Source organism: Cricetulus griseus, chromosome 5 (genome assembly GCF_003668045.3).
Source record: "Cricetulus griseus strain 17A/GY chromosome 5, alternate assembly CriGri-PICRH-1.0, whole genome shotgun sequence".
In the NCBI taxonomy this organism is placed as follows: domain Eukaryota; kingdom Metazoa; phylum Chordata; class Mammalia; order Rodentia; family Cricetidae; genus Cricetulus; species Cricetulus griseus.
Window position 1 is genome coordinate 118,661,578 of NC_048598.1, and position 24,542 is coordinate 118,686,119.

A 24,542-nucleotide genomic window follows, 5' to 3' on the forward strand; every position below is an offset into this window, starting at 1 on the left:
CACTCTAGGAAGAGAGCGACTAGAGCCCTTGGGCCGTGAACTCGGATCTCGGCCTGATGCTAGACGTAGGCGGACTTGGGCAGGTGACACTGCCTCTCTGAGCCTGGAGCTCCTCAAGCAAACAGGCTGGGGTACCAAAGATCCAGTAAGGGGCTCTCCATTTGGCCTTTCAGAACATGGGTTCTCAACCTGCGGGGGGGGGGGGGTGTGGTGTGTGTGTGTGTGTGTGTGTGTGTGTGTGTGTGTGTGTGTGTGTGTGTGTGTGTGTGTGTGTGTGTGTGTGTGTGTGTGTGTGTGTGTGTGTGTGTGTGTGTGTGTGTGTGTGTGTGTGTGTGTGTGTGTGTGTGTGTGTGTGTGTGTGTGTGTGTGTGTGTGTGTGTGTGTGTGTGTGTGTGTGTGTGTGTGTGTGTGTGTGTGTGTGTGTGTGTGTGTGTGTGTGTGTGTGTGTGTGTGTGTGTGTGTGTGTGTGTGTGTGTGTGTGTGTGTGTGTGTGTGTGTGTGTGTGTGTGTGTGTGTGTGTGTGTGTGTGTGTGTGTGTGTGTGTGTGTGTGGTAACATCGGTATCCTGCATACCAAATAGTTACATTGCGATTCATACACAGTAGCAAAATTACAGTTATGAAGTAGCAACAGAAGTAATTTCATGGTTGGGGGGTCACCACGATATGAGGAAGGTTGAGAACCACTGTTTTAGGAGCTGAAAGACTTCATCAGTAGCCTTCACTGTGCTTCATCTTCTGATCTTTTCCGGTCCCTACGAAAACTCTCCAGCCAAGCTAACTGTTCTCCACCCATCCTGTGCGTTCTGGAAGCCATCTGTTAGCCAGCTCTGGAAGTGTAACATGCTATTCTTATGGGAGTTGTATTGTTTTGTTCAGTTCGCTATCCCATTGGCATAAGTTGTACAAAATAAACATTTGTAGGCTTCCCATTGCCCAGCTTTGGGTATACCATTCTGCTCATTGCCTTGCAATGAGAACACATGGCATCCCTTCTCCCTCCTTGTTTGCTTACTCTCAGAAATAACAAACTAATGTATGAATGAACGAATGAACCGCCTAGTGCCCATTGATGTTTGTTTGTTTTACTTGAGTTATCTTGCCTAATTCTCAAGACCCTCACATAGCCCTCACTTGCTAAACCCTGGAAACATGCCCCTGGAATCTTGGAGCATTGGACAGAATCCATACCTAGAAGAGAAGTCATCCATTCCCAGCTGCTGCTCATAATTGGGTCTATAATATCCTTCATCTGGTTAGTTTTAAAGCTTCCTAAGCAGGTTTAAGTCTCCACTTTCACTTTCTCCACCCTGCCTTCACACCTCTGTCAAAGATCCTTCTAAAGTACCAAGTTAATCCTGCCATTCCCCTGTTTAAAGTCTTCCAGTTGCTTCTGCCAGTCTATAAAGCCTACACTCCTAGCTAGCCCGGCACCTGATAATCTGGTTTCTGGGTTCTGATCTTCATCCTCATTTTCACAGATGATGAGCCTTAGTCATAATTCACTGCTGGCTATCGCCCCGTGCTCTAGCTCACTCCACATCTTTGTGTGGGCTGTTCTTTTCTATGTATCTAGGCACTTTTAATTCCCCTTTAAATCCCCTTCTGAATCCTTTCCTATTCCCCTCTGGCAGAGTGAGCAAGTACTTTATAGTTCCAAAGTAGTGTGTCTGTATCACTACAGTGCATTATTCCATAATGACTTATTTAAAAATGTCTTTCTTGGTGTCAGAGAGATGGTTCAGTGACTAAGAGCATTCATTGCTCTTCCAGAGGACCAGAGTTCTGTTTCTGGCACCCACACCAGGTGGTTCACAACCACTTTTTATCTCCAATTCCAGGGGATCCAACTCCTCTGGTTCCATGGATACTCGAATAGTCCCCCAGAACAGACACCCATAATTAAAAATAATAAAGTTAAAAAAATACCAACAAGGGGCTGGAGAGGGCTCAGAGGTTAAGAGCACCAACTGCTCTTCCAGAGGTCCTGAGTTCAATTCCCAGCAACCACATGATGGCTCACAACCATCTGTAATGACATCTGGTGCCTCTTCTGGTGTGCAGATATACATAGAAGCAGAATGTTGTATACATAATAAATAAATAAAATCTTAAAAAAAAATACCAACAAACCTGTCACCTCTCTTGGCTAAGCTAGGGGGAACAAAGACCATTCTCTGTTTTTCTGAACCGTCTGTCATAGCCTAGTGCACAGTGAGTAGTTAGCCAATAAGTAATTGAGAAATGACAAATGACTAACTACTTCTGTGCTCACAACACTGCTGAGGAATACAAGAACAATAGCCAGGAGATATGTCAATCTCCAGCTGCCGAGGTTGCTGCTAACATTCCTTAGATAGTTGCTTAATACTTTTGGGGTTTTGGTTTTGTGCTAGCGCTGCATGCATGCTAAGTAAGCACTCTGACACTGAGCTACAACCCAGCCTCTCCACCCATAGTTATGTAAGTTTTTTATGGTTTTTATGATTAATTTTTGAGATCCTACTCTAAGTTTTAGAAGCTCAAGCTTAGGTATGATGTGGCAAGCATATATCCTGGAATTTTAGTGGTCCCCAAATTCATCTTTGATTTTTGTTTGTTTGTTTGTTCTTTTGTTTTTTGAGATAGAGTTTCTCTGTGTAGCCTTACCTGTCCTGGAAACACTCTGTAGACCTTGGCTGCCTCAAACTCACAGAGTTCTGTCTCCCTTTGCCTCCTAAGTGCTGGGAACAAAGGTGTGCACCACCACTGCCCAGCTCATTTTATAGTCTTAGGGTGGGCATGTCCATACAGGCTTATAATCCAAGAATTAAGAATGTTGAGGTAAGAGGGTTATGAATTCAAGGCCAGCCTGGGCAATGTAGCAGGGTCCTTCCTCAAAAGGGAGAGTAGACTGGGAATACAGCTCAGTGTAGACTGTTTACCCAATCCTAGCATGCAAAATACCAAGTTTAATTCCCAGTACTGCCAAAAAATGTTTTTTAACAATATGAATACATTTGTACATGATTCCATGAAAGCCCTTCCCAGAGAATAAAGGTTGAAATTGTCTTCTGTGGTCTGCAAGGTACGATCCTATAAGCTAGTACATTTTTTCTGATTTGGAGCCTCTCTAGACACAGCGCTGCCTATAGACCAGTGGTTCTCAACCTTCCTAATGCTGTGACCCTTTAATACAGTTCCTCATGTTGTGACCCCAACCATAAAATTATTCTTGTTACTACTTTATAATTTTGTTACTGCTATGAATCATAATGTAAATATCTGTGTTTTCTGATGGTCTTAGGCAACTCCTGTGAGAAAGTTGTTAGATCCCCAAAGGTTAAGAGCCACTGGCAGACATCTTTAGTCCCAGCACTCAGGCAGAGGCAGGTGGATCTCTGTGAGTTCGAGGCCAGCCTGGTCTACAGAGTGAGATCCAGGATAGGCTCCAAAGACACAGAGAAACCCTGTCTCAAAAAACCAAAATAAATAAATAAATAAATAAATAAAGAGAACCACTGGCCTGTAGGGACATGTGCTCATAAAAGCAAGTGTCAGCGGGATTCAGGGTTCTGGGTTCAAGTTTCCATTATAGCCTCAATATGCATATGCATACGCATGATTTAGTTCGTTGTTAAATTAGGAAAAATGCACACTTTCAAATTTCATAAAAATTTTATGGTTTTAGAAAGGATTAAGTAGTTCCATGAGTGGAAAACTCCAATCAGTGGTCAGTTCACCTAGAATAACACACATAATGTTCTTTCTTTCTCTTCACCTCAAATCCTGTGGTATTTGTGTATGTGGTCTGAACCATGATTTCACATCTTTACGTGTGTGTGTGTGTGTGTGTGTGTGTGTGTGTGTGTCTATATGAATATTACTGTATGGGACTATATAGCCTGTCCTTCCCCTCTGGACTCCTTTAAAATGTGGACTAAAGCCTTATAGGGTCACTGTGTATTATCAATGACACCCAAATTTCATCTACTGATATACGCAGCTATAATTTAAAGTAATGAATAGATTTATCTATCGTGAAAAACCAGACCCTTTCAGAGTGTTATTTTTGAACTTACTAGAAATGGAATCACAGTCCTTGTACCACTCTGTGACTGACTTTTTTTTTTCTCTCCATATTATGTTTTGAGGATTAATTCACGCTGATAAGATGAACTATCCTGTATTGATTTTCTTTCTTTTTTAAGATTTTAAAATTGTGTTTAGGGATGAACCCGGGACTTCTGAAGGGCAGTGAACGCTCTTAACCGCGGAGCCATCACTACAGCCCGGTGCATTGATTTTCATTGCTGCATTTTTACATTCTTTTCACTTCCAAAGCTGAAGTGGAGAAAAACGTAAGCTTCTGGGTGATGCTTTGGCTGGTTCTCCTCACCTCTATCAAAAATGAGCTCCCTATCAGCAATCAGCCTCCCTAACCGTGTTCCAACTTCTACTGCACCGTCAGGCCTCGAAGCCTGTTCTTCCTGAGATCAGATTTTGGTGCCAGGTAGAATTCAGACTCCTGAGGTTGCTGGAGGGGGCTGAAGATGATCACTTAGGAGGTGTCTCACCACGGAACTTGGAGGCAGAGGTCAGAAGCTGAGGCAAAAGCAGTGGGGAAGCTGAGCAGTGCACGCTCCCAATCTTGAAAGGGCTCTGTAAATTCCTAGCAAGGATGGAAAAGATGGCACTTCAAGAAACCCTCTGAGCTGGCTTTCAGAGAACATCAATTTGCGCAGGGGTGGGAAATGACAGGGGTCAGCCAACCAGCTCGGGGGCTCTAATTTGCATATTCATAAGCCCCCCATGCTGGTTGGCTATGCTAAGCAGCCCACTGTCCCCAGTAGGGTTGGGTCTGACAGATAGTGTCTTGCTTTGAGAAGGGCCAGAAGGCTCCCCCAACCCAGCCACAACACCTGGCCCACTTGGGGAGGAAGACAGGAAACCAAAAATCGCTTCCTGACCCTGGCTCTGTCTGCCCAAGGCTGATGAAAACCGGGTAGCTACACTAATGGGGATCAGACCTCCATGAAGACTTCTCAGTAAGTAATGCCATCCCTTCCCTTGCCTCGCTAGAGTCCATTATTATTGTTGTTGTTATTAAATGCTTGTAATGAGATTTTTCAAATATTAACTTATTGTTATTACATTGTTACATTTGCTTTATCTATTTTATTTTTACTGAAATATTTTCAAACGAATCCCAGACACAGAGACCGTTTACTCCCTCAAGCTACTCCGTATCCAATATCTGGGACGAATCGAAGCTCTTCCTTTGCTAGGGTCTTGTACCATTTCTCTGTGATAGGTGATTATCATGTCCCCATTTTCGAAAAATGGAACCATCAGAAAGTGCGGCTCTGGGGCTAGTTCCTGAAGGCAGAGCCCAGACCCCTACTTCTGTCCTAGACTCTTGTACAGCCACAAAACCATCTCTGGTGTTCAGAGCTGTTTTCCTAGGATGGGAATGCCACTCCACCTCTCTGGACCCTGTAGAGTTGAGGGTCATGATGATCCAAGTTCTGTGATGCTCTCATTAGTTTCCAGGGAAATAACAAAGGCAGAACAAACACTTTCCCCAAGCCAACTTTATCTGTCTGTAATGCCTTTCTTCCTCCTTACCACACACAAGATGGTAAAATTTTCCTTTCTGGAAACTGGATTAAAAAAGATTATGATATTTTAAATGCTTATTTTTTTTGTGCCTTTACCTTCAAAATAAAATGTCAGCAATTCTCTCAATGGTCCCATTTTTTTTTCCTCTTTCCATTTTGTTAATGGACAATGTTTATAAGTCTGGGAAATCTCTGTATCAGTCACTCTTTACGACAATGCAGGTGTCAAATTTCTGTGGCTATGGGGGGGGGGGAGTCCCTGACCCACCATAGGAGAAGAAGAAACTGCTGTGGAAGGGGTGCCTGTTCCCAGCCCTGGCCCTGGGTGTGAGTGACCACTACATGGTATCCTTACCACAAAGCATAGGAGACCAACTACTGTCAACCCTGTTTTATAGACAAAAATACTAAGCAGATAGGCAGGACTTGCACTAGAGAGTTAACTATTCTGATGTAAACCCAGGGGCTTTGATCCCGAGGGCTGCACCACTAGACTTCTGACCCAGTTGGGTCCATGCCTGCCTATGGATAGGGCTTTGCAGAAAAGGCCTGGCAGTATGATTCCCTTTCTCATTCCTGCCATCAGCAAGTGCTTCAGAGTGGGAACAATGGAAGGGGCCTCTCACTGTGGAAAATGACACAGAGATGAGGTTATGTATGAATACACCTCACGATAGCCAATAGCTTGGGGTGTGCTACCCTAACAGGTCTCATATTGGCAGCTACAGTTAGTTGTGCCAGTATTTTGGGTATTTAGGTATACAATGAGTGAAAGGCATTCATACAAATGCTGATGAGTGGTCACTGTTATAAATTAATCACCAATGGAGGGTCCTTAGGTCCTCTGCATAGGGTAAGATACTTTGATCCATATTTCTCTTAATGGAATTATGGTTGGCAACTACCGAGACACAAGGCTAGTCTGGTTGGCATATAACTGAGTCAAGAGAAGGAATGGGCAAAGTAAAATCTTACAAAGGCAAACCCTAATTTGTCCTAACAGGAAGCTGGCAGTGCAGCTTTATCTGAGGAAGTCAGAATAGATTTTCTTGTGTAAATTTGGATCTAGCTTCAGATCCAACAAGTTAACATCTCTCAGGCCTCCCACGGTGCCCTTCACCCGAGGACTCCCAAGAACTCATCTGCTTTATCAGCTGGTTCCCCTGCCCTGGTTGGAGTATGCGGTGGCCTAAATATGTACTCACCACAAAAGGGAGATACAGCCCGAGAGGAGCTGCTCACTCCTGAGCTGGCCCCATGGGCAGCCGTCCCTTCCCTTTGCCCCACTCGGGCAGAGCTTTGGGAGATTGCCAGGGCTATCAGAGAGGAGGGCAGAGACTCTCGGCAGAAGGGCCGCTGTGTTGGAGTATATGGGAGCAGCTAGGGAAGCCGCCGCCGACTCCAGATGTCCCTTTTCACAGCTTGTCTGTGGGCTCCATCACATCAGGCGCAGGGGAAACGCATGCTACCTCTTTTTTGTCTACCATTTACTTGACTTTCAACCTCAGCTGCATTTTACACTTTATAGTTATAAAAATTCTCTGTAAACGTCCCATTACTTCACCCGTTCTGTTTCATGCTTATGCATGTAATCTAATTTTGCCTATTTAAAAAAAATGTCTAAAACCTAGAGATATGTGATATGAGATGAAAATGAAGGGAGTTTGTGTTTTGGGACAAGGTCTCATTTAGCACAGCTGGCCTTAAACTTGCTAAATAGTGAGAATGACCTTGAACACTTTTTTTTTTTCTTCTCAAGACAGGGTTTCTCTCTGTGTAGCCCTGGCTGCCCTGGAACTTGCTCTGTACACAGGGCTGGTCTCAAGCTCACAGAGATCCACCTCCCTTTGTCTCCCGAGTGTTGGGATTAAAAAACATGGGCCATCACCCTGTGATCTTGAACTTCCTTCACCTCCTGGGTGCTGGGATTACAGCTGTGTGTAATGCTTGGGGTTCATGGAATACATGGCTTATGCAGGTTAGACAGGTGCTGTACCAACGCAGCCAAACCCCAGCCCTGAAGGTTGTTGTTTTAAACACACACACACACACACACACACACACACACATACACGTTTATATTTTATATATATGTATATTCATATATATATCATTTGTATAAGCACATATGTATACACATGTTAGTTGTATGGATGTGTGTACACATGTGTGCAGTGTGCTTGCCCGGGAGAACATGTGTGGAGGCCAGAAACATTTTCCTGCTCTTCCTCATTTTTCTCACAGAACAGCAAGTCCTTTATCCACTTAGCCATCTCCCCATCCCTATGTAATTTATTCATTATTTATTTTATGTGCATTGGTGTTTTGCCTGTACATATGTGTCTGTGGGGATGCCAGATCCCCTGCAACTGGAGTTACAGACAGTTGTGAGCTGCCTTGTGGGTGCTGGGGATTGAACCTGGGTTTTCTTGAAGAGCAGCCAGCACTCTTAACCACTGAGCCATCTCTTAGAGCAGTTTTGTGTTCACAGCAAGAACCAATGAAAAATACAGTCTTCCCCTATAAGACCTTGTTCCCAACTACTATAGCTTCCCATACAAATTTTACTTTTTTTTTTTATTAGCTCATTTGTTTTTTGAGATACGGTCTCACTATGTAGTCGTGGCTATTCTGGAACTTACTATGTAAAACTCTCATAGAGATCCACCTATCTCTGCCTCTGCCCCCTGAGTGCTGGAATTAAAGGCATTCACCACTATGCCTGTTGCAAATGCAAATGTTAAATAAAAGCAAAAGTTTCCAGTTTTATTATTTATCAATTTTTAAATTATTTCTTAGTTAGCAAACAACACAATGGTTTTCATTGTGAGATTCCCTTACATTTTACGTGGCTCATGTTCACCTCCCCACTACCCTCTCACACCCCTTCCTCTCTAGGCCCAGGTTGCCTTTTTCTTTTAAAATTTTATTCGTTTATTTATTTTACTCTCTCTCTCTCCGTCTTTCTCTCTGTGTGTGGAGCGCATTCGGGGGCACACATCTGTGTGAATGGATGTGCGCCTGAAGGTCAGAATAGGGCTTTGGATATCGTCCTCCATCACTCTCCATTCTTTTCATTTTGAGGCAGAGGTCTCTCCCTAAACTTGGGTCTCAGGTTTTTTTTTGCTAAATCAGAAGCCTCATCCATCCTCCTGTTTCTGTCCCCGCCCCCTCATACAAACAGCTCACAACCAGCTGTAACTCCAATTCCACAGGCCCTAATGACCTCTTTTGACTTCCACAGGCACCAGGCAGGTGTACCGTGCACAGACAAACCACTCAGGCACGTAAAATAAAATAAATAAATCTAAAAATAAAAAAAAATGTTAAAGATGGTCACAGTGACTCAGGACTTTAATCCCAGTACTGGGGAGGCAGAAGCAGGTGAATCTCTGTGTGTTCTAGACCAACCAGGGCTACATAGTGAGGCCCTTTCTTAATCAAATACACAAATGATGTTCTCAGAGATATATGTATGAGTGCTAACGCTAGTATTTTTCTTAATAGAATAGCTAACACTTCCATACATGGCTGGGAACTGTAATACATGCCAGTGTTAGTTCATTGGATCCTCAACAGCTGTCAGATATTATAATTTTCCCCATGTTTTTGTTTTGTTTTTTTGTTTTTTGTTTTTTGAGACAGTTTCTCTGTATTGTTTTGGAGGCTGTTCTGGAACTCACTTGGTAGACCAGGCTGGCCTCGAACTCACAGAGCTCCGTCTGCCTCTTGACTCCCAAGTGCTGGGATCAAAGGCATGCGCCACCAACACCCGGCTCTAGTTTTTCCCATCTTAAAATTGAGAAAACTGAGATCTACAGAGTTCTTGCAGCTAGTGAAATGCCTTGGGGGTCAATGCTTTTAACACACTGCACTAATACCACAATACACATTATACTACAATACCAGCAAAAGACAGGAAGGAGTTTAGTATCAAGAGAGAACCCTTTTGTTTTTGTTTTGTTTTGAAAACAGCATCTCATTATGTAGCCTTGACTGTCTTGGAACTTACTATGTAGACCAGGCTATCCTTGAACTTACAGAGATTCACTTGCTTCTGCCTATCAAGTGCTGGAATTAAAAGCAGGAGGCGCCACTATGCCCGGAGAAGAGAGAACTTTAGCTGGGCAGTTAGTTCCCAGCATTCAAGAGGCAGAGGCAGGCAGATCTCTGTGTTTGAGGTCAGCCTGGTCTACAGAGCTAGTTCCAGGAAAGGCTCCAAAGGTACAAAGAAGCCCTGTCTCAACACCTCCCACCCCCACCCCCCAACCCCCACCCCAGAAAAGAGAGACCTTTAAAATAAATTATATTAACATTATTATTAACATAATTAATATTCATTATATAATTAATATATAGTTACTGTCAGCTTCCATGGTATTGTTGAAATTGGCATTAATTGGCATGAAAGAAGAAAAGGGAGGCTACAGAATTATATCTGTAATACCATTTTGTTTTGTTTGTTTGTTTGTTTTTTGTTTTTTGAGACAGAAATTTCTCTGTGTAGCTTTGGAGCCTATCCTGGCACTTGCTTTGTAGACCAGGCTGGCCTCGAACTCACAGAGATCCGCCTGCCTCTGCCTCCAGAGTGCTGGGATTAAAGGTGTGCGGCACCAACACCCGGCTCATTTTGATCTTCAAAATGACACTATTATAAGAGATTTATGTAAATTTCTTATACACAGGGAAAATAGTTTGGGGGAAAAAAACGATGCACACCCAAATGGTCATAGTGGATTTTCTCCGACAGACAGCACTGTAAGTCCTTCACTTTTCTTCCTGATACTTTTCTGTATTTGGGGAGTAAGATGATGATACCCCATTTTTCACTATCTCAGGAGAGCAACGAAGCTGTTTCTGAGGTTGTGACTGAAAGGTTCAGGCCTGCCCCTGTTACCTGGTGGAATCCACTCAGGCAATACCCTGGTCAGCCCAAGGTTCCATGGGAAAGAAGTCTGCATGCAGGTGCAGAGGATCCCTTTAAAAGATAAGCCCCTGCACCTTTACGCTCTCTCTCTCCCTGTCTCTCTCTCTCTCTCTCTCTCCTCTCTCTCCCCCTGTCTCCCTCTCTCTCTCTGTGCTCTCCCGTCTCTGTTTCCCCACTCTGTCTCTCTATGGCGACCGGCCATGGCGGTCAGCCATTTACCCCTGTTCCTCTTCTTAGTCTCCCCATTCTGCATTATAATAAACTTATAGTCAATATGTCTGTCTCGCAGTATTTCTCTTTTCTTCTTTTTAAACAAAAGAATAACAGTGACGACTGCATCTGTTGCTGTGCAGTTGCATACGGAAGTACTGCTAGTTAACTTTCAAAGAGAGCATCAATGTTTCAGCTGTGCTCAGCCAGACAGAGGCTCTGGGCTGCACACTGGACTCAGCCCAGAGGTGGCTAGTTTTTCAGCACACACAGATGTCCTGTTTCCATGACAGTCCTGCAGATGTGGCTGTCAACATCTCTGGCCATCTGACCATATACAGCCTAGCTGGATTTCCGGTTTTCAGCCTCAAAGTGTCTCTGTTCCTTGTTGCTTCACTAAACACACTCTGACCTTGGGCTGATGAGATTGTTGAGTAGGTAAGGAGCTTACTGCCAAGCCTGGTGGTCAGAGTTCAATTCCCAAAGGCCACGTGGTGGAAGGAGAGAACTGACTCCTTTGAGTTGTCCTCTGAGTGCCATTGTATGCTCCTCCCGTCCCACCCCAATAAATGAACAAATGCTTAATCCTTTAATTCCCGAATGGGAGTTATCAGCAGGTAGATGTCTGTGAGTTCAAAGGCAGTGTGGTGAACATACCAGGTTCCAGGCTAGCTAGAGTAACATAGTGAAAGTCTGTCTCAGAACAAACAAAAAATCAAAATCAAAACAAAATGTGTACACACACAAAACAACCAACCTGCCTCTATACGGACCCCTGGGACTTCAGGAGCAATACAATAATTTAAGTAGCCCACAGAGATTTGGCAAAGGCAGTGTGCAGTTCTCTGCTCAGTTAATCCATCTACCTGTCTTCATCTTTTTGCTAATTTTCCGAGTCATCTATTTTTACTTTTTTAATTGAAAATTTCTTTTAAAGCTGAGCAGTGGTGGCACACGCCTTTAATCCCAGCACTCGGGAAGCAGAGGTAGGTGGATCTCTGTGAGTTCGAGACCAACCTGGTCTACAGAGGGAGTTCTAGGAAGCCAGAGCTGTCACACAAAGAAACCCTGTCTCAAAAAAACAAAAACAAACAAACAAACAAAAAATGCTTTTCTTTTGAGACAGGGTCTCACATACAACCCTGGCTAGCCTGGAACTCATTATGTAGATCAGGATGGCCTGCCTCTGCTCCCCACATGCTGGGATTAAAGGCTTGCTTTGTTTCATGAACAGGGTCTCTGTGACAGGTGCTTAAAGGAGCTGAAACAAAGGGCAGTCATCCTTTGGTGTCTGAGGGGACTGGTTCTGAGTCTCCCATAAACTTTAAATCCTCTTTAGATTGCTTACAGTTCATAAAACAATATGAACACCATGTGGTGTGTGTGTGTGTGTGTGTGTGTGTGTGTGTGTGTGTGTGTGTATGTGTGTGAGTGTGTGTGTGTGTGTGTGTGTGTATGTGTGTGAGTGTGTGTGTGTGTGTGTGTGTGTGTGTGTGTGTGTGTGTGTGTGTGTGTGTGTGCTCGAGATTGAACCTGGAGTTCACAGTTTCAGCTAGGCTGGCTGACCAGCCAGGTCCGACAGTTCCTCCTGATCTCTGCCTCCCTAGTGGTGAGATTATAGATACACACCACTATAACCGGATTTTATGTGGGTGTTGGGGGTCCTCGTGCTTGTGTAGTGAGAACTTTACAGCTGAGCCATCTCTTCAAGCCCCTGCAGCCAGTATTTGGTTCTGAGCCATCTCTTCAGCCCCTTCAGCCAGTACTTGGTTCAAGAGAGGTGAACAAGAATGAATGTTTGGAGAAGGGAAATTCATTAATCTCCTGTAGAAAATGGTGAATCTGCTCAATGGAGAGAGAAATCAGTCTCTCAGATGGAGGCAGCTCCAGTGCAGCTCCAGTGCAGCTCCAGTGCAGCTCCAGTGCAGCTAGGGGTCAGATGAGTTGGGATTTTAGTAACTAGGAGCTGCTCATGGCATCACAAAGCCCAAGTTTACTTGTCTACAAAAATGGAAAAATACTCGAGACTCAAGATGGGTGTGAGACACAGTGAGGTGTCACCTGGGACCGTTTGTGCTGTTAGAAGCCTGCTGGGTAGACATGGGTGGACAGAACATTTCCAGGTGGCTTTCCTGAAAACAGCTCCCTTCTTATCTCTTCTCCCAGTTTCTGCTTTTTCCCTGATTTCTTCACAGCAGGTTTCACACCAGAAGCAAGCTTCTGCTCTGCTCTCAGACCCACAGTTTCCTGAGCACAGACTGCCAGCTGTCTAGGAATTTAGCAGAGTCACTCTGTTTTGTTTTTTTGTTTTTTTTTAAAGAAGTACTTTGACCTTGAAGTAACCTTGTGGAAAATAGTGATTGTTTTGCTGAAGGGGCTCTGCAGCCTTCCCATGACATTGGTCACAAGATGTCTCAGGCACACCTGAGGCTCTTGTATTATTGTGTATTGCAAACCGTATATGATAAAGGACTAAAGTCCTGGGGGCGTGTGATGCTCTCCTTCAGTAAGACATGTAAATTAGATTAGGGACCTTGGTATGAGGAAATACTTTGTGTAATACTTAATAAACACGCCTTTGCAAGGCTGTTGTTTGAGGTTCAGTCCATCAGACCTTCCTGCTACCACATAGACCTTGAAATTTCATCTTGGAGTGCCTTCTTTCTTCAAAAGACCTGTATTACACGGTGCACCCTGACAGCCAGTCTCCCAGCCCTGCCACTGCCCAGAAGGTCTGATCCAAGCAGGCACTCCATTAGTAGCTTCGGAGTAGATAGTTAAGCTAAAAAACTCACCATCTGGTCTCAATGGTCAGGGCAGCATTTTGGTCAAACAGCAATGACTCAAACTTGTTTCAGATAAGATTCTTGGGTTCAGGTGTGGTAGCTCCCAATACTTGGGCACCTGAAGCAGCAGGATTTCGGGGTCAAGGGCAGCATGAAGTATATAGTGAGACACTGTCTCAAAAACCAAACAAACCACAAATCCGGGGGTGTAACGTCATTGGTACAGGGCACACATGTAATCTCAGCATTCTGGAGATAGAGGCAAGAGGATTAGAAGTTCAGAGTCAGCCGGGCATTGGTGGCGCACGCCTTTAATCCCAGCACTCAGGAGGCAGAGGCAGGTGGATCTCTGTGAGTTGGAGGCCAATCTGGTCTCCAAAGAGAGTGCCAGGATAGGCTCCAAAACTACACAGAGAAACCCTGTCTCGAAAAAAACCAAATAAAATAAAATAAAATAAACCAAAAAAAAAAAAAAGTTCAGGGTCCTAATTGGTTCGTTGATATTTTAAACGAGTGCCCAGTTGACACTGTTGCTCTCGCTCATTCTGGATCTGATCAGGCTTAGTTTGACTTCAACCTGCCACTTCAACCTGTGTATGATCTTGCAAAGACCTCTGCCCTGCTCAGAGCCTAGAGGAGTTGGCCCCCATCATCATCATTTGACAGGGTCTCACTGTGTGTCCTGGAACTCATTATGTAGACCAGACTAGGCTCTAATTCACAGCGCTCCATCTGCCTCTCCCTCGTGAGCACTGGGATTAAGTGTGTGCACCACCACATCCTACTATCATTATTTATTATTCTGCCCGAACAGATATTCCCGGCCCACAAGACAGTCACTTTTGGAAACTTCTCAAAGTGGGGCCCCAGTGAATATGGTCTGGGAGCCAGTTGGAAATGCAGAATCCCTGCTCTGTTCCGGATTGGCTAAACTGAAACCTGTGCTTTTTCAAGCTCCCAAGCTGATTTCTTTGCATATTCAAGTTTGAAAAACATGTTTCCAATTGGTGTCTGTTGTTTTCTTCTTGTCTTCCATTTCAGGAGTCTGTCAGGGAGGTTCAGTGACCCTGGCCTTCCTGAATCGCCAGGCAGCTGATTCTCTCCCCCTCTGAGTGTGAGGCAGAACCTTCAACAAACACGGTCTGGCACACCTCTGGCAACGCTCTTAAAGGCCCTGAACTCCTTTGGGGAGCTCTGCACAAGCAGCCGGGGAGACAGACAGGTGATGGATCTACCTCCTGTCTTGCTTTCTCCTCAGTCCCAGACGGGCTCCCACCTGGCAGAAACCTGCATGGAACGCGAGAGAAGCCCACCCACAGCAGAGCTGGCCAGGGACTCCTTTCCCAGTGATCAGGTGCCCAGCTCCAGCCTCACTGATACCGACTGGTTTGGGGATGAGCACATCCAGGCAAAGAGGGCCAGAGTAGAGACTATTGTCCGAGGCATGTGTCTCTCTCCTAGCCCCATGGTGCCAGGCAGTGCACGAGCTAAGGAGAGCTCATGCTGTCCAGAGATAGCCCGGGAGCGGAAGAGGAAGCAGAGCCTTCCCACACACCAGGGTCCCCTGAAATCAGGTCTTGGCTGGGATTGCGGGCCCAAGAAGGGGGAGACCCGGGTGAAAGAACAGCTCAATCTACTGAAGCAACAGCTAAGACATCTGCAGGAGCATGTCCTACAGGCCACTGAGCAGGGCCCAGGAGGTGCTGAACAGAGAAGCTCCCCAAGGGCAAAGCAGAGGAACAGCTTCCTGTCTAGTCCCTGGACCGTGGACAGCAAAGTCCACCAGCGTTCTAACAAGGACACCTGTGGGGCAGTAAAGCCCAGAACCGCTGAGGTTCATCAGCAGGCAGAGGAACCGGTGCTCCGTCCTTCTGGAGCACGGGCTTTAGTGGAGGCTCTAAGGAAAGAACTAAACAGGGCCGTGTCCCAGGCTGTGGACTCAGTATTACAACAGATGCTACTGGATCCGCCCGGACACCTCACCCGGCAGGAACTGAGCTGCCAGAGGCTAGCATCAGAGGGTAGAAACCACCCTTCACCTCCACAGAGAAGTGCCCATAAGGAACCGCTTGCTCTTGCTACCCTGCCTAGGAGGGTCCCCCCACAAGCGGGGGTTCCTTTGGGCAGTTCTTCACTGGCTACGCCTCTAGATCCTCCAATGTGTCCTGTCTCTCCAAGAGCAGTTCCCAAACCACATCAGAATCCCCTAACAAACTGTCCCCTGACAGCTGTGTCTTCCCACATCTGGGAAAATCAGATTCTTAGCCAGCTTCTGGGTCGTGGGCCTAATGGCCATTGGAGTGGCAGCCCTCAGCAGGACTCATCGTCCCAAAGTCACACCTCCGCAGAGTCTGCCCAGCAACCTTGGGTTTTGAGTCAGCAGCAGCTCCCGCTGTCTTTCACTTCTGTCCGCCTGGAAAGCCGGCCTCTCCTACCCTCTGTGAAGATGGAGCAGGGTGTGCTGCAGGGCGTGGCTGACATGATTCCTTTCTCTTCCATCCACATATCCTTTACTGGTCATTGATGCATCATGGTCACCACCCAGAGAAACCGGAAAAGTCAGAATTCGAGGAGGAAGTGAGGGATAAATATCTATGTTATACAGGAAATGTCCTGGAACTCACTATATACTCCAACTGGCCTTGGATCTTGGCAGTTCTCCTGCTACAGCTTCCAAAGAGGTGGGATTAAAAGAATGAGCTACCATGCCTGGTTTCTCAGGGTCTACTTAATAAGCTTTTGGCCTTTCTTCCTCATGCCTCAAGACCTATTAGCTTCATAACCAAGTGGAAACCATGTTCTAGGATTTAAATATGATAGGGAGGTTCATTGATTTTATGACCCAGATTCTGCCATAACTGATTTGTACCTTTGTACAAATCTGATGTGGGTTTTTTTTTTTTTAAAGATTTTATTATGTATACAATATTCTGCTTCCATGTATATCTGCACACCAGAAGAGGCCACCAGATCTCATAATGGATGGTTGTGAGCCACCATGTGGTTGCTGGGATTTGAACTTAGGACCAGTGGAAGAGCAGTCAGTACTCTTAACCTCTGAGCCATCTGTCCAGCCCCCCTGACGTGGTTTTGTTTGCATGCTTATAAGCTCAATTTTGGACTCCCAAAACTAAGAGAAATGCCCCCATGGAAGGAAGAACACTATATAATTGGGCTACCAGCTGCCATTCTCCCAGGCAGAGTGTGTCAAAGGAGTAACCTCATCTGAGGTATGGCCTCCCCAAACTTCCTAGTCCTAAACTCAGAAGGTCTGCACAGCCCAGATAGTGACACATAAGGGACCAAGAACTAAAGGGTGAAAGGGTAGTTTCCCTCAGAGAATCAACCCCTCAGAAGCAGCTGGAAGGATGAGAAGCCTTCAGCTTAAGAGAAAGCTGTCACTTCTGTCCCAGCACTTGGGACAAAGACGCAGGCAGATCTCTGAGTTCAAAGCCAGCTTGGTCTACAGAGTGAGTTCCAGGACAGGCAGGGAGGGCTACACAGAGAAAATCCCTGTCTTGAGAGAAAAAGACACTTCCCACCCCATGGAGAAGCCCAAGCCAATCAAGCTGACCTGCAGCAATCTGGATCTTACTGTATTATATTTATGATTATTAGGAAAGCCCCCCTTCTTTTGTTTTGTTTTGTTTTTGGAAGACAGTGTTTCTCAGTGTAGCTTTGTGTATCCTAGAACTCACTCTGTAGACCAGGCTGGCCTCCAAATAAAAGCTTCATACCTGCCTCTGCCTCCAGAGTGCTGAGATTTTCTGCCCAGCTGAAAGTTGTTAAATTAGAAGAAAATGTAGCTTGGGTAACTACTTGATTTGATTTGTTTTGTTTCCTTCCTTCCTCCCCCCCCCTTTCTTTTTCTCTGTGTAGCTCCTGGTTAGTTTCTTAACTGTGTGATTTCCCAGAGCTTTTACTATGCTCAAGTCAGATGTGAAGCTTTAAGAGAGTAAAGGCTGCCCAAACTCTTAGGGCTTAGAACCTTTTCCAGCAAGCATCTTGGAGGACCAGTGTACCAGAAAGCAGATTTCGGATGTTGCTTTTCTTAGCAAGCTGTGGGCTTTTCTTAGCAACTGACCCACTGACAGTTACTGGGTCTGAAGCCTTACGTTCAGGTGTGAACAATCCTGTTTGCCTGGTGGCTTCAAGGCTTTAAGCCCCGGGAGGGCCAGCGCCAACCCTTGTTTCTTAAATGCTATGAGCGCCCCCTGCTGGTCTGTAGTAGTAGAAACACCCCAAAGCTCACTGGAAGGCAGAGAAACACTAAAGCAATGCTGAGAAACATTTTAGTCTCCACCACTCCCTCTTTGGGTAATAAGGATATCTTTATCCAGACTAGAAATGGTAAATTCTACCTGCTGGGTCTTTTATAAGTTATCACTGGCTTAGACTCCATATTAAAAATCCTTTTTTTTTTTTTTTTGAGACAGGCTTTCTCTGTAGCTTTGGAGTCTGACCTGAAACTAACTCTGTAGATCAGGCTGGCCCGGAACTCACAGAGATGCACCTGCCTCTGCCTCCTGAGTGCTGGGATTAAAGGTGTGTGCCACCACCACCTTAAGAAGACTCATTTCTTGGGACTGGATAGTGTTTGCTTCTCAAGCATGGGGCCTGAGTTGTAATTTCCAGCATCCACATAAAAAAATCCAGGCAGGGCTGCAGGTGCCTGTAAGTCAATGGCAGAGACAGGTGGATCCTGCTTGAGAGCTTGCAGGCCAGCTGGCCTGGATGAAATGGTGAGCTTCTGGTTCAATGAGAGATCTTCAACCCCAACAGAAGACAGTCCTCAGTTCACTAATATTTTTAGGCACCTATATATGCTTGTCCCTGCCTGGGGATAAGAGGATGAGCTTTAGGTTTGGAGTCCTATCCCAGCAGTCCAGTTCTCTCTGCTGTCAAAGCACAGTGGATGTACTTTGCAATGTACAGCGTCCTGCCATCTTTTCCTCCAATTGTCTCCTCCCCTTGCTGCCTGTAGTATGCACTGTTGCTCTATATGACAACCACTCAAAGTAGGCTTCTTTAAAAGGAAGAAGTGTGCATAGCGCCATGCATCTCTAGCAGCCAGTCAGGGTAATACTGATTGGTAATAAGCGAAGGCTTTCTCTGTGGCAGGTAGATCACACAAACATGCCCACCATCACAGCGTGCCACATTCCAGACCCTCTATGGCCAATTAAATATTTTTTGGTGGCACAACTTACTGGAGGCTATTTTCTCCCATTCAGCCCCTGCTGCCCTATTAGCCCCCTTTGTTTATACTTCATGTGCACTGGTATTTTGTTGTGCATGTATGTCTGTATGATGGTGTTAGATTCCGTGCAACTGGAGTTACAGACAGGTGTGAGCTGCTGTGTAGGTGGTGGGAATTGAACCCTGGTCCTCTGGAAGAGCAGTCAGTGTTCTTAACTGTTAAGCCATCTCCCTAGCTCCACATTAACCCTTTTTAAAATAACTGAAATTCTGAACCCACAACTCCATTTGGCCCCACGTCTCACGTGAGCACTATGACTAGGATCAGGTATCAGGGAGGCAGGAGCAAAGGAGCAAACTAACTTGTTCAAGGTCAAAAAACAGGCAAGGGAGGATGCAGGATCCACACCCTGGATCTAAAGGCCAAACACAGGTTCTAACCACTGCACATTTTAGAAAGAACCCTCGGAGAAGGTAGGTCACTTGCCCCGGATCATACAGCTAATAGGTGGCCAAAACAGTACCCTAACTGATGATTTTGGGTTCCCAAATCCAGAATTATTTTCACAGCCCTTATGAAATAAGGGGGCAGGGGACAGGGCCTTCCACATAGATGAGTGGCCTGGGCTGTCTGTGTTCAGTGGATTTAGTTTCTTTTGGACAACCAGATTTTTTTTTTTTCTGTGATGCTGTCCTACAGCTACAAGGTTACTTGTGGGATGCTCCTTAGCAGCCTTAGGACTGTCCCTGCTGACTCTGGACTGCCATGTGTGCCAGAGGGCAGCACCACAGGACCCCTGCTATTATTTCAGAGAAGCAAATCTGTCTTCAGGGAGAGGGGTGGCTTGGAGTATAATTTCCCACATGTGTATCTAATGTTGACCATCCGTGTACTCCTTTAACATCCATTTCCTGAACATCTGCTATGTTCCTGGCACTGGGACGTGTGTGGGGAACGGAGACAATACCAAACCCTTACCCTCAGGGAGCTCACAGTCTCACTAGGGAAGACAACATTTCTAGTAAAAGTTGTAATAGAGGTTTGTACAGGGGTCTGTGAGCCCTGGCTGAGCAAGACCTAATTCTATAAGGAAAGGCACCATAAGAGACCAAGCTTCTGATATGCCCCTTAGCAGACAATGGGAAGTTCTGCCAGGTGCCAGGTGGGGCACAGATGTAGCCCAGGACACGGACTTGTCGACAGAGAAGAGCGTGGTGGGAGCTGATACTTTGCCTGACTAGCCAGGAGACCACTGAGGCGACTGCTGTCTTATTTTATAGGCAATTGAGGTAGAACAGAAGTCTCTACCCAAGGTTTCCAAGTGCTTTGTCTGTGGCAGAGCTGTCTTCTCCCATCCCATTCTGAAAAAGCACACAGGCTACAGGACACTGTACTGTACCATACAAGCCATGAGATGTGACTTTCACACACCAAGATGCTTGAGAATTGTGCAACTTAACGATGCAGATGGCTTCCAGTTTATCTGATCTGTTTCCAGAAAAGAAAAATACAGCAAATTCCCCATTCAGTCAAGAAAAAAAGAAAATTAAAACAGAAACCACAAAGAACAGGCAATCGTTACTTGGAAAAATCTGGCAGAATTATTTGATTAACTGGTTTATTATTATTATCTGGAGACAGGGTCTCATGAATCCCCAAGCTGGGTGACCTTGAACTTCTGATCCTCCTGTCACCACCTCCCAATTACTGGCGTTACAATTGTGCATCTATAACTTCATGGTTTTGTCTTAACAAAATCAGCTTCGTCTGGGTCACTTGGCCCTTTATTGACTCTCCAACCAAAATGCTCACATCTCTTAAGAGGCTAGCATTGGCTCGGCTCTGCAGGTAGGTTCAGCACAATCTTCTTGGTAGTTTTAGTAGAAGGGCTTAGGCTGCTTTCTCTCCCCCTCCCCCTGCAACACTATGCTTCCTTTCACAAAGGCTGCTTTCCCTGGGTAGATAGAGAATCCCTGCTTCTACAGTCCGGTGTCACTCTGTAGGACTTGTGCTTGCCACATGTCTTGGAGAAAGTCTGGTGAGTTTTACAAGTGTTTCCCATTGTTTGTGGACATGCCATCTGCACAGAAGGCAAGCTGGCGTTTTTAGATGCTCTTTTCCTTGACGCAAAGCACATCCAGGAAGGCCTAAGCCCTGGTCACTTGAAGAAGGCCAAACTCATGTTTTTCTTCACACGGTACCCCAGTTCCAGCCTCCTGAAAGCTTATTTCCCTGACGTTCAGGTAAAGTCACACATTGTGTTTTCAGCCTCTCTGTAACTCTCCAGTTACTGTGTGTTTTGCCCAGTGTAAGGCAAGTCCTAGGTCTTCATTGCCCTTCATGTTATTGATGGAACTGGTGCAGTTTCCAGTTCTGGAACTGTCTGGAAAGAACATGGCTCTCCTTATACTATGAAAAGGTGGGTTCCAGAATGCTTATGCCTTTGAGCAGTAGATAACCCCAGAAGCACATGGCGAGTTTAGGGGAGGAAAATGATAGTATTGAGTGGACTCTTTGGTCTAGGAATTACTCTTTGGTGGGGACATTATGAGAAAGAAGTCTAGTCCATAAACTCTATTTTCTAGTGAGTGGAGGAGTTTTGAGCCTAACTGCACAGAGTTGCCAGCACCTGTGGCTCCCTTTTCTGAAGGAGAAATGGTTGGTGGTTGAAGCCATTCACTTTAATCCCATGTGGAACTGGACACTGACAATTCTGATTGTGAGCACCCCATGACAAATGTCTGACTTGATGAACTTCTTGTTCACACAGTTCAACCGCTGCATCACCTCCCAGATGATCAAGTGGTTCAGCAACTTCCGGGAGTTTTATTACATCCAGATGGAGAAGTACGCACGGCAAGCAATTTCAGATGGTGTCACAAACCCCAAAATGCTGACGGTTCTCCGTGACTCAGAGATTTTTCGAGTTCTCAATGCACACTATAACAAGGGGAATGACTTTGAGGTAAGATGAGATTTGAGATGTGTTTTCTCTGAATGGTTGGCTCTCAGAAAACATGCCCCCTGTGTCCTTAAGTCACTTAGAATTACAGCAGTCAGAGAGCAATGTCTGCATCACTAACCAAGATTACAGCCTCCTAATCTTCCTCCAAGCAACAGGTGGATAAAGCAAATACAGCCAGCCTGATCAAATCCTGGTTGGCCAGGATTTTACCATCCTGGACTTACTACTATGTAATTACCAAGTTACAGAGACTGTTGGCTTTTTGACCTCCATGCCATGCAGTGTAGCACCAAATGCTGGGCTCCGTTGTAGCATCTACTTTTCACCTGGGTTTTCTAACAATTTCTGCTCTTACTAACACATGGCTCTTGAATTCTCTCAGTTCTATATGTGTGGCAAATTCAAATTCTTTCTGGACATAGCAAGGCTGAAGAATTCCAAACTCTTAGGGCCTCCATGAAGGTGCATGGTGGTGCCTTAGAGATGAAGTGTCAAGTGGTGTGGGTAGGCTCTTAGGTGGCTGGAAGCTGTTTGGCTGCCATCCTCCTCTTCAGGTGCCCAGTATGTCTGGTCACAGGTTGCATTTCTTTCTCCTTGCTTTCCTCACTGTGATCACAAGAGTTTATTGATTCCTTCAAGAGTGTAAAGTCTGCTGGTTTCCGTTTGCAAACTGAAGCCTATCTATGGGAGAGGAAAGGGTTAGAGACAGTGGGAGGTGGCAGCACCGTTCTACCCTTCCACGTAGGGATGGTCATTTGGTCGGCAGTGGCAGCAATTCCCCACAAAGGCTGCATCCGGAAGACATATGGGACTTCCTATCACCTATGGTGCCAGTTTGGGTGAAGGTCGAGGACCAGCCCCTTCAAATGGCTTTGAAAACAGGGATTTAAGCCCTTGGGGTCTGAGCCCTACAGGACGGTGGGATACGGAATGGCCGTCATAAGCTTGAGGGTGCTCTTTCTCACAACAGGTGCAGGGAAAAGAACACTATGACCTCTCATTTCCCTCCAATTCATTTCCTGTTTAGTTACTAAAACATGCCTAATTGGTGGAATGAGTAACTCCTGTAAGTCTCCAATACTTTGCTCCCAAGACTGTCTCCCTAGAAGATCATCTAAGGTCTGTGTTTCACAAGGGAACAGGGCAGTCTTGGGCTGCAGAACCTGGGGCGGCAAAGCAGGGATACTCTGAGCCAGCAGCAGGCATCATTGCCAGAGGGCTTGCCCTGGTGCCAGCACTTCCAGCCTCATTTCTTCCTTTTCTTGGGGATATCTTTGGGGCTGCAGGTCCCAGACTGCTTCTTGGAAATTGCCACCTTGACATTACAGGAGTTCTTCAGGGCTGTCTCCGCAGGGAAAGACACAGATCCTTCCTGGAAGAAACCCATTTACAAAATTATTTCAAAACTGGACAGTGACATCCCAGAGATACTCAAATCTTCCAACTATCCCCAAGAACTGTTTCGAAATTAAGAGAAAAAAACGAGGTCAAGTACAATGTCCTGTTATTCCAATACTTGGGAGGTGGAGACAGGAGGATCAGGAATTGGGCAGCCTTGGCTACACAGACAGATGATCAAACAAAATGAGTAGACTGGCCCAGGATGGCAGTCTAGCTGTAGTCATGTAAGAGGGAACAAGACGACCCTCTCCCATGCATAGAATTTGTTCAGAATCATCAGAGACTTAACCTTAACCACACGGTATCAACTAAGCCCATGTTGGTAGTATACCGGCAAAGAAACTCAAGTTTGGCATCAGAAGACTTAAAAGTCAATGCCACTGTCATCAAGTGCTGTGACGCTGATAATTTCCTGGTATTTCTGCAACTCTAAAAGGAGATTCAGCCAGGCAGTGGTGGCACACACCTTTAATCTCAGCACCTGGGAGGTAGAGGCAGGTGGATCTCTGAGTTTGAGGCTATCTTGGTCTACAGAGAGAGTTCCAGGCTAGCCAGGGCTACACAGAGAAACCCTGCCTTGAAAAACCAAATAAATAAAACCAAGAAATTTTGAACCATGGGTAACTCATTGATCCTTCTGCCAGCGAACTGGGTTAGTCAGGAGTGTGGAGGAACCAATGACCATGTAAGCTGGACTTGTGCTGGATCACTCATGCTGTCACTCAGGATCTCAAACAGGAAGAAGTCATACCAACAGGGCACCCGCAAAGTGGCATTGCCATCTGACAACTGTGGCACTCAGGAGTGCTTCATTATCCAAGACTTTCCCTGATGGCTTCAGCAAACCCAGCACAAACTTCCCAAGGGACCTTGGCATTGCTGTTGTTTGCATATGTCTGCCCAGACAGTAAGTCAGCAGACAATCCTAACAGTCCTACTTGACCTATGTAACAATGTCCCAGCTGCCTATGCACATAAAAAAAAAAAAAAAAAAAAAAAAGGAACTTCATGATGAGAAAGCCAGAAAGGGCCCTTGCGGATCATCTAGTCCATCATGTTTAACTCATGGAAGAAACTGAGGTGAACACAGGCTGCATAGAACCTCACAGGCCATGAATGGCATGGTTTGGACAAATGAAGAAATGGAGATTTTCCTACTCCAAAATGATTACAGTCCATGACAAAACTCCCACAGATGAACAAATAACATCCATATTTTTCTCTATGGGTCTAACACAATTGTGAGACTCTGGGTGTCTAGGCAAGGCACCGATAAAGCTGAACCCATCGAGTAAGCACTGCTGAAGGTGGGCAGGGTGGAGTATACTTCAGGTCTCATAGTGCTGAATAAGGGGCAACTGTGCCTAAGTAGCTCCCTTCCCTGCCATCAATACAGAACAAACTTCCTCACCTAGCTAGCTACTCTAGCTTCATGACTTTATGGACATGGTGCT

At 45.6% G+C, this 24,542-nt stretch overlaps 1 protein-coding gene across 1 annotated transcript; it reads left to right on the top strand.

Moving 5' to 3' along the window:
* The first annotated feature begins 14,569 nt into the window (after positions 1–14,569).
* Prox2 (prospero homeobox 2) lies at positions 14,570–24,088 on the top strand. Its single transcript, XM_035445654.1, has 4 exons — positions 14,570–16,025; positions 20,858–20,965; positions 21,493–21,687; positions 22,974–24,088. The coding sequence occupies exons 1-4, from the start codon at positions 14,748–14,750 to the stop codon at positions 23,157–23,159; spliced, it is 1,767 nt and encodes a 588-aa protein (XP_035301545.1). The 5' UTR covers positions 14,570–14,747; the 3' UTR covers positions 23,160–24,088.
* Positions 24,089–24,542: the final 454 nt, after the last annotated feature.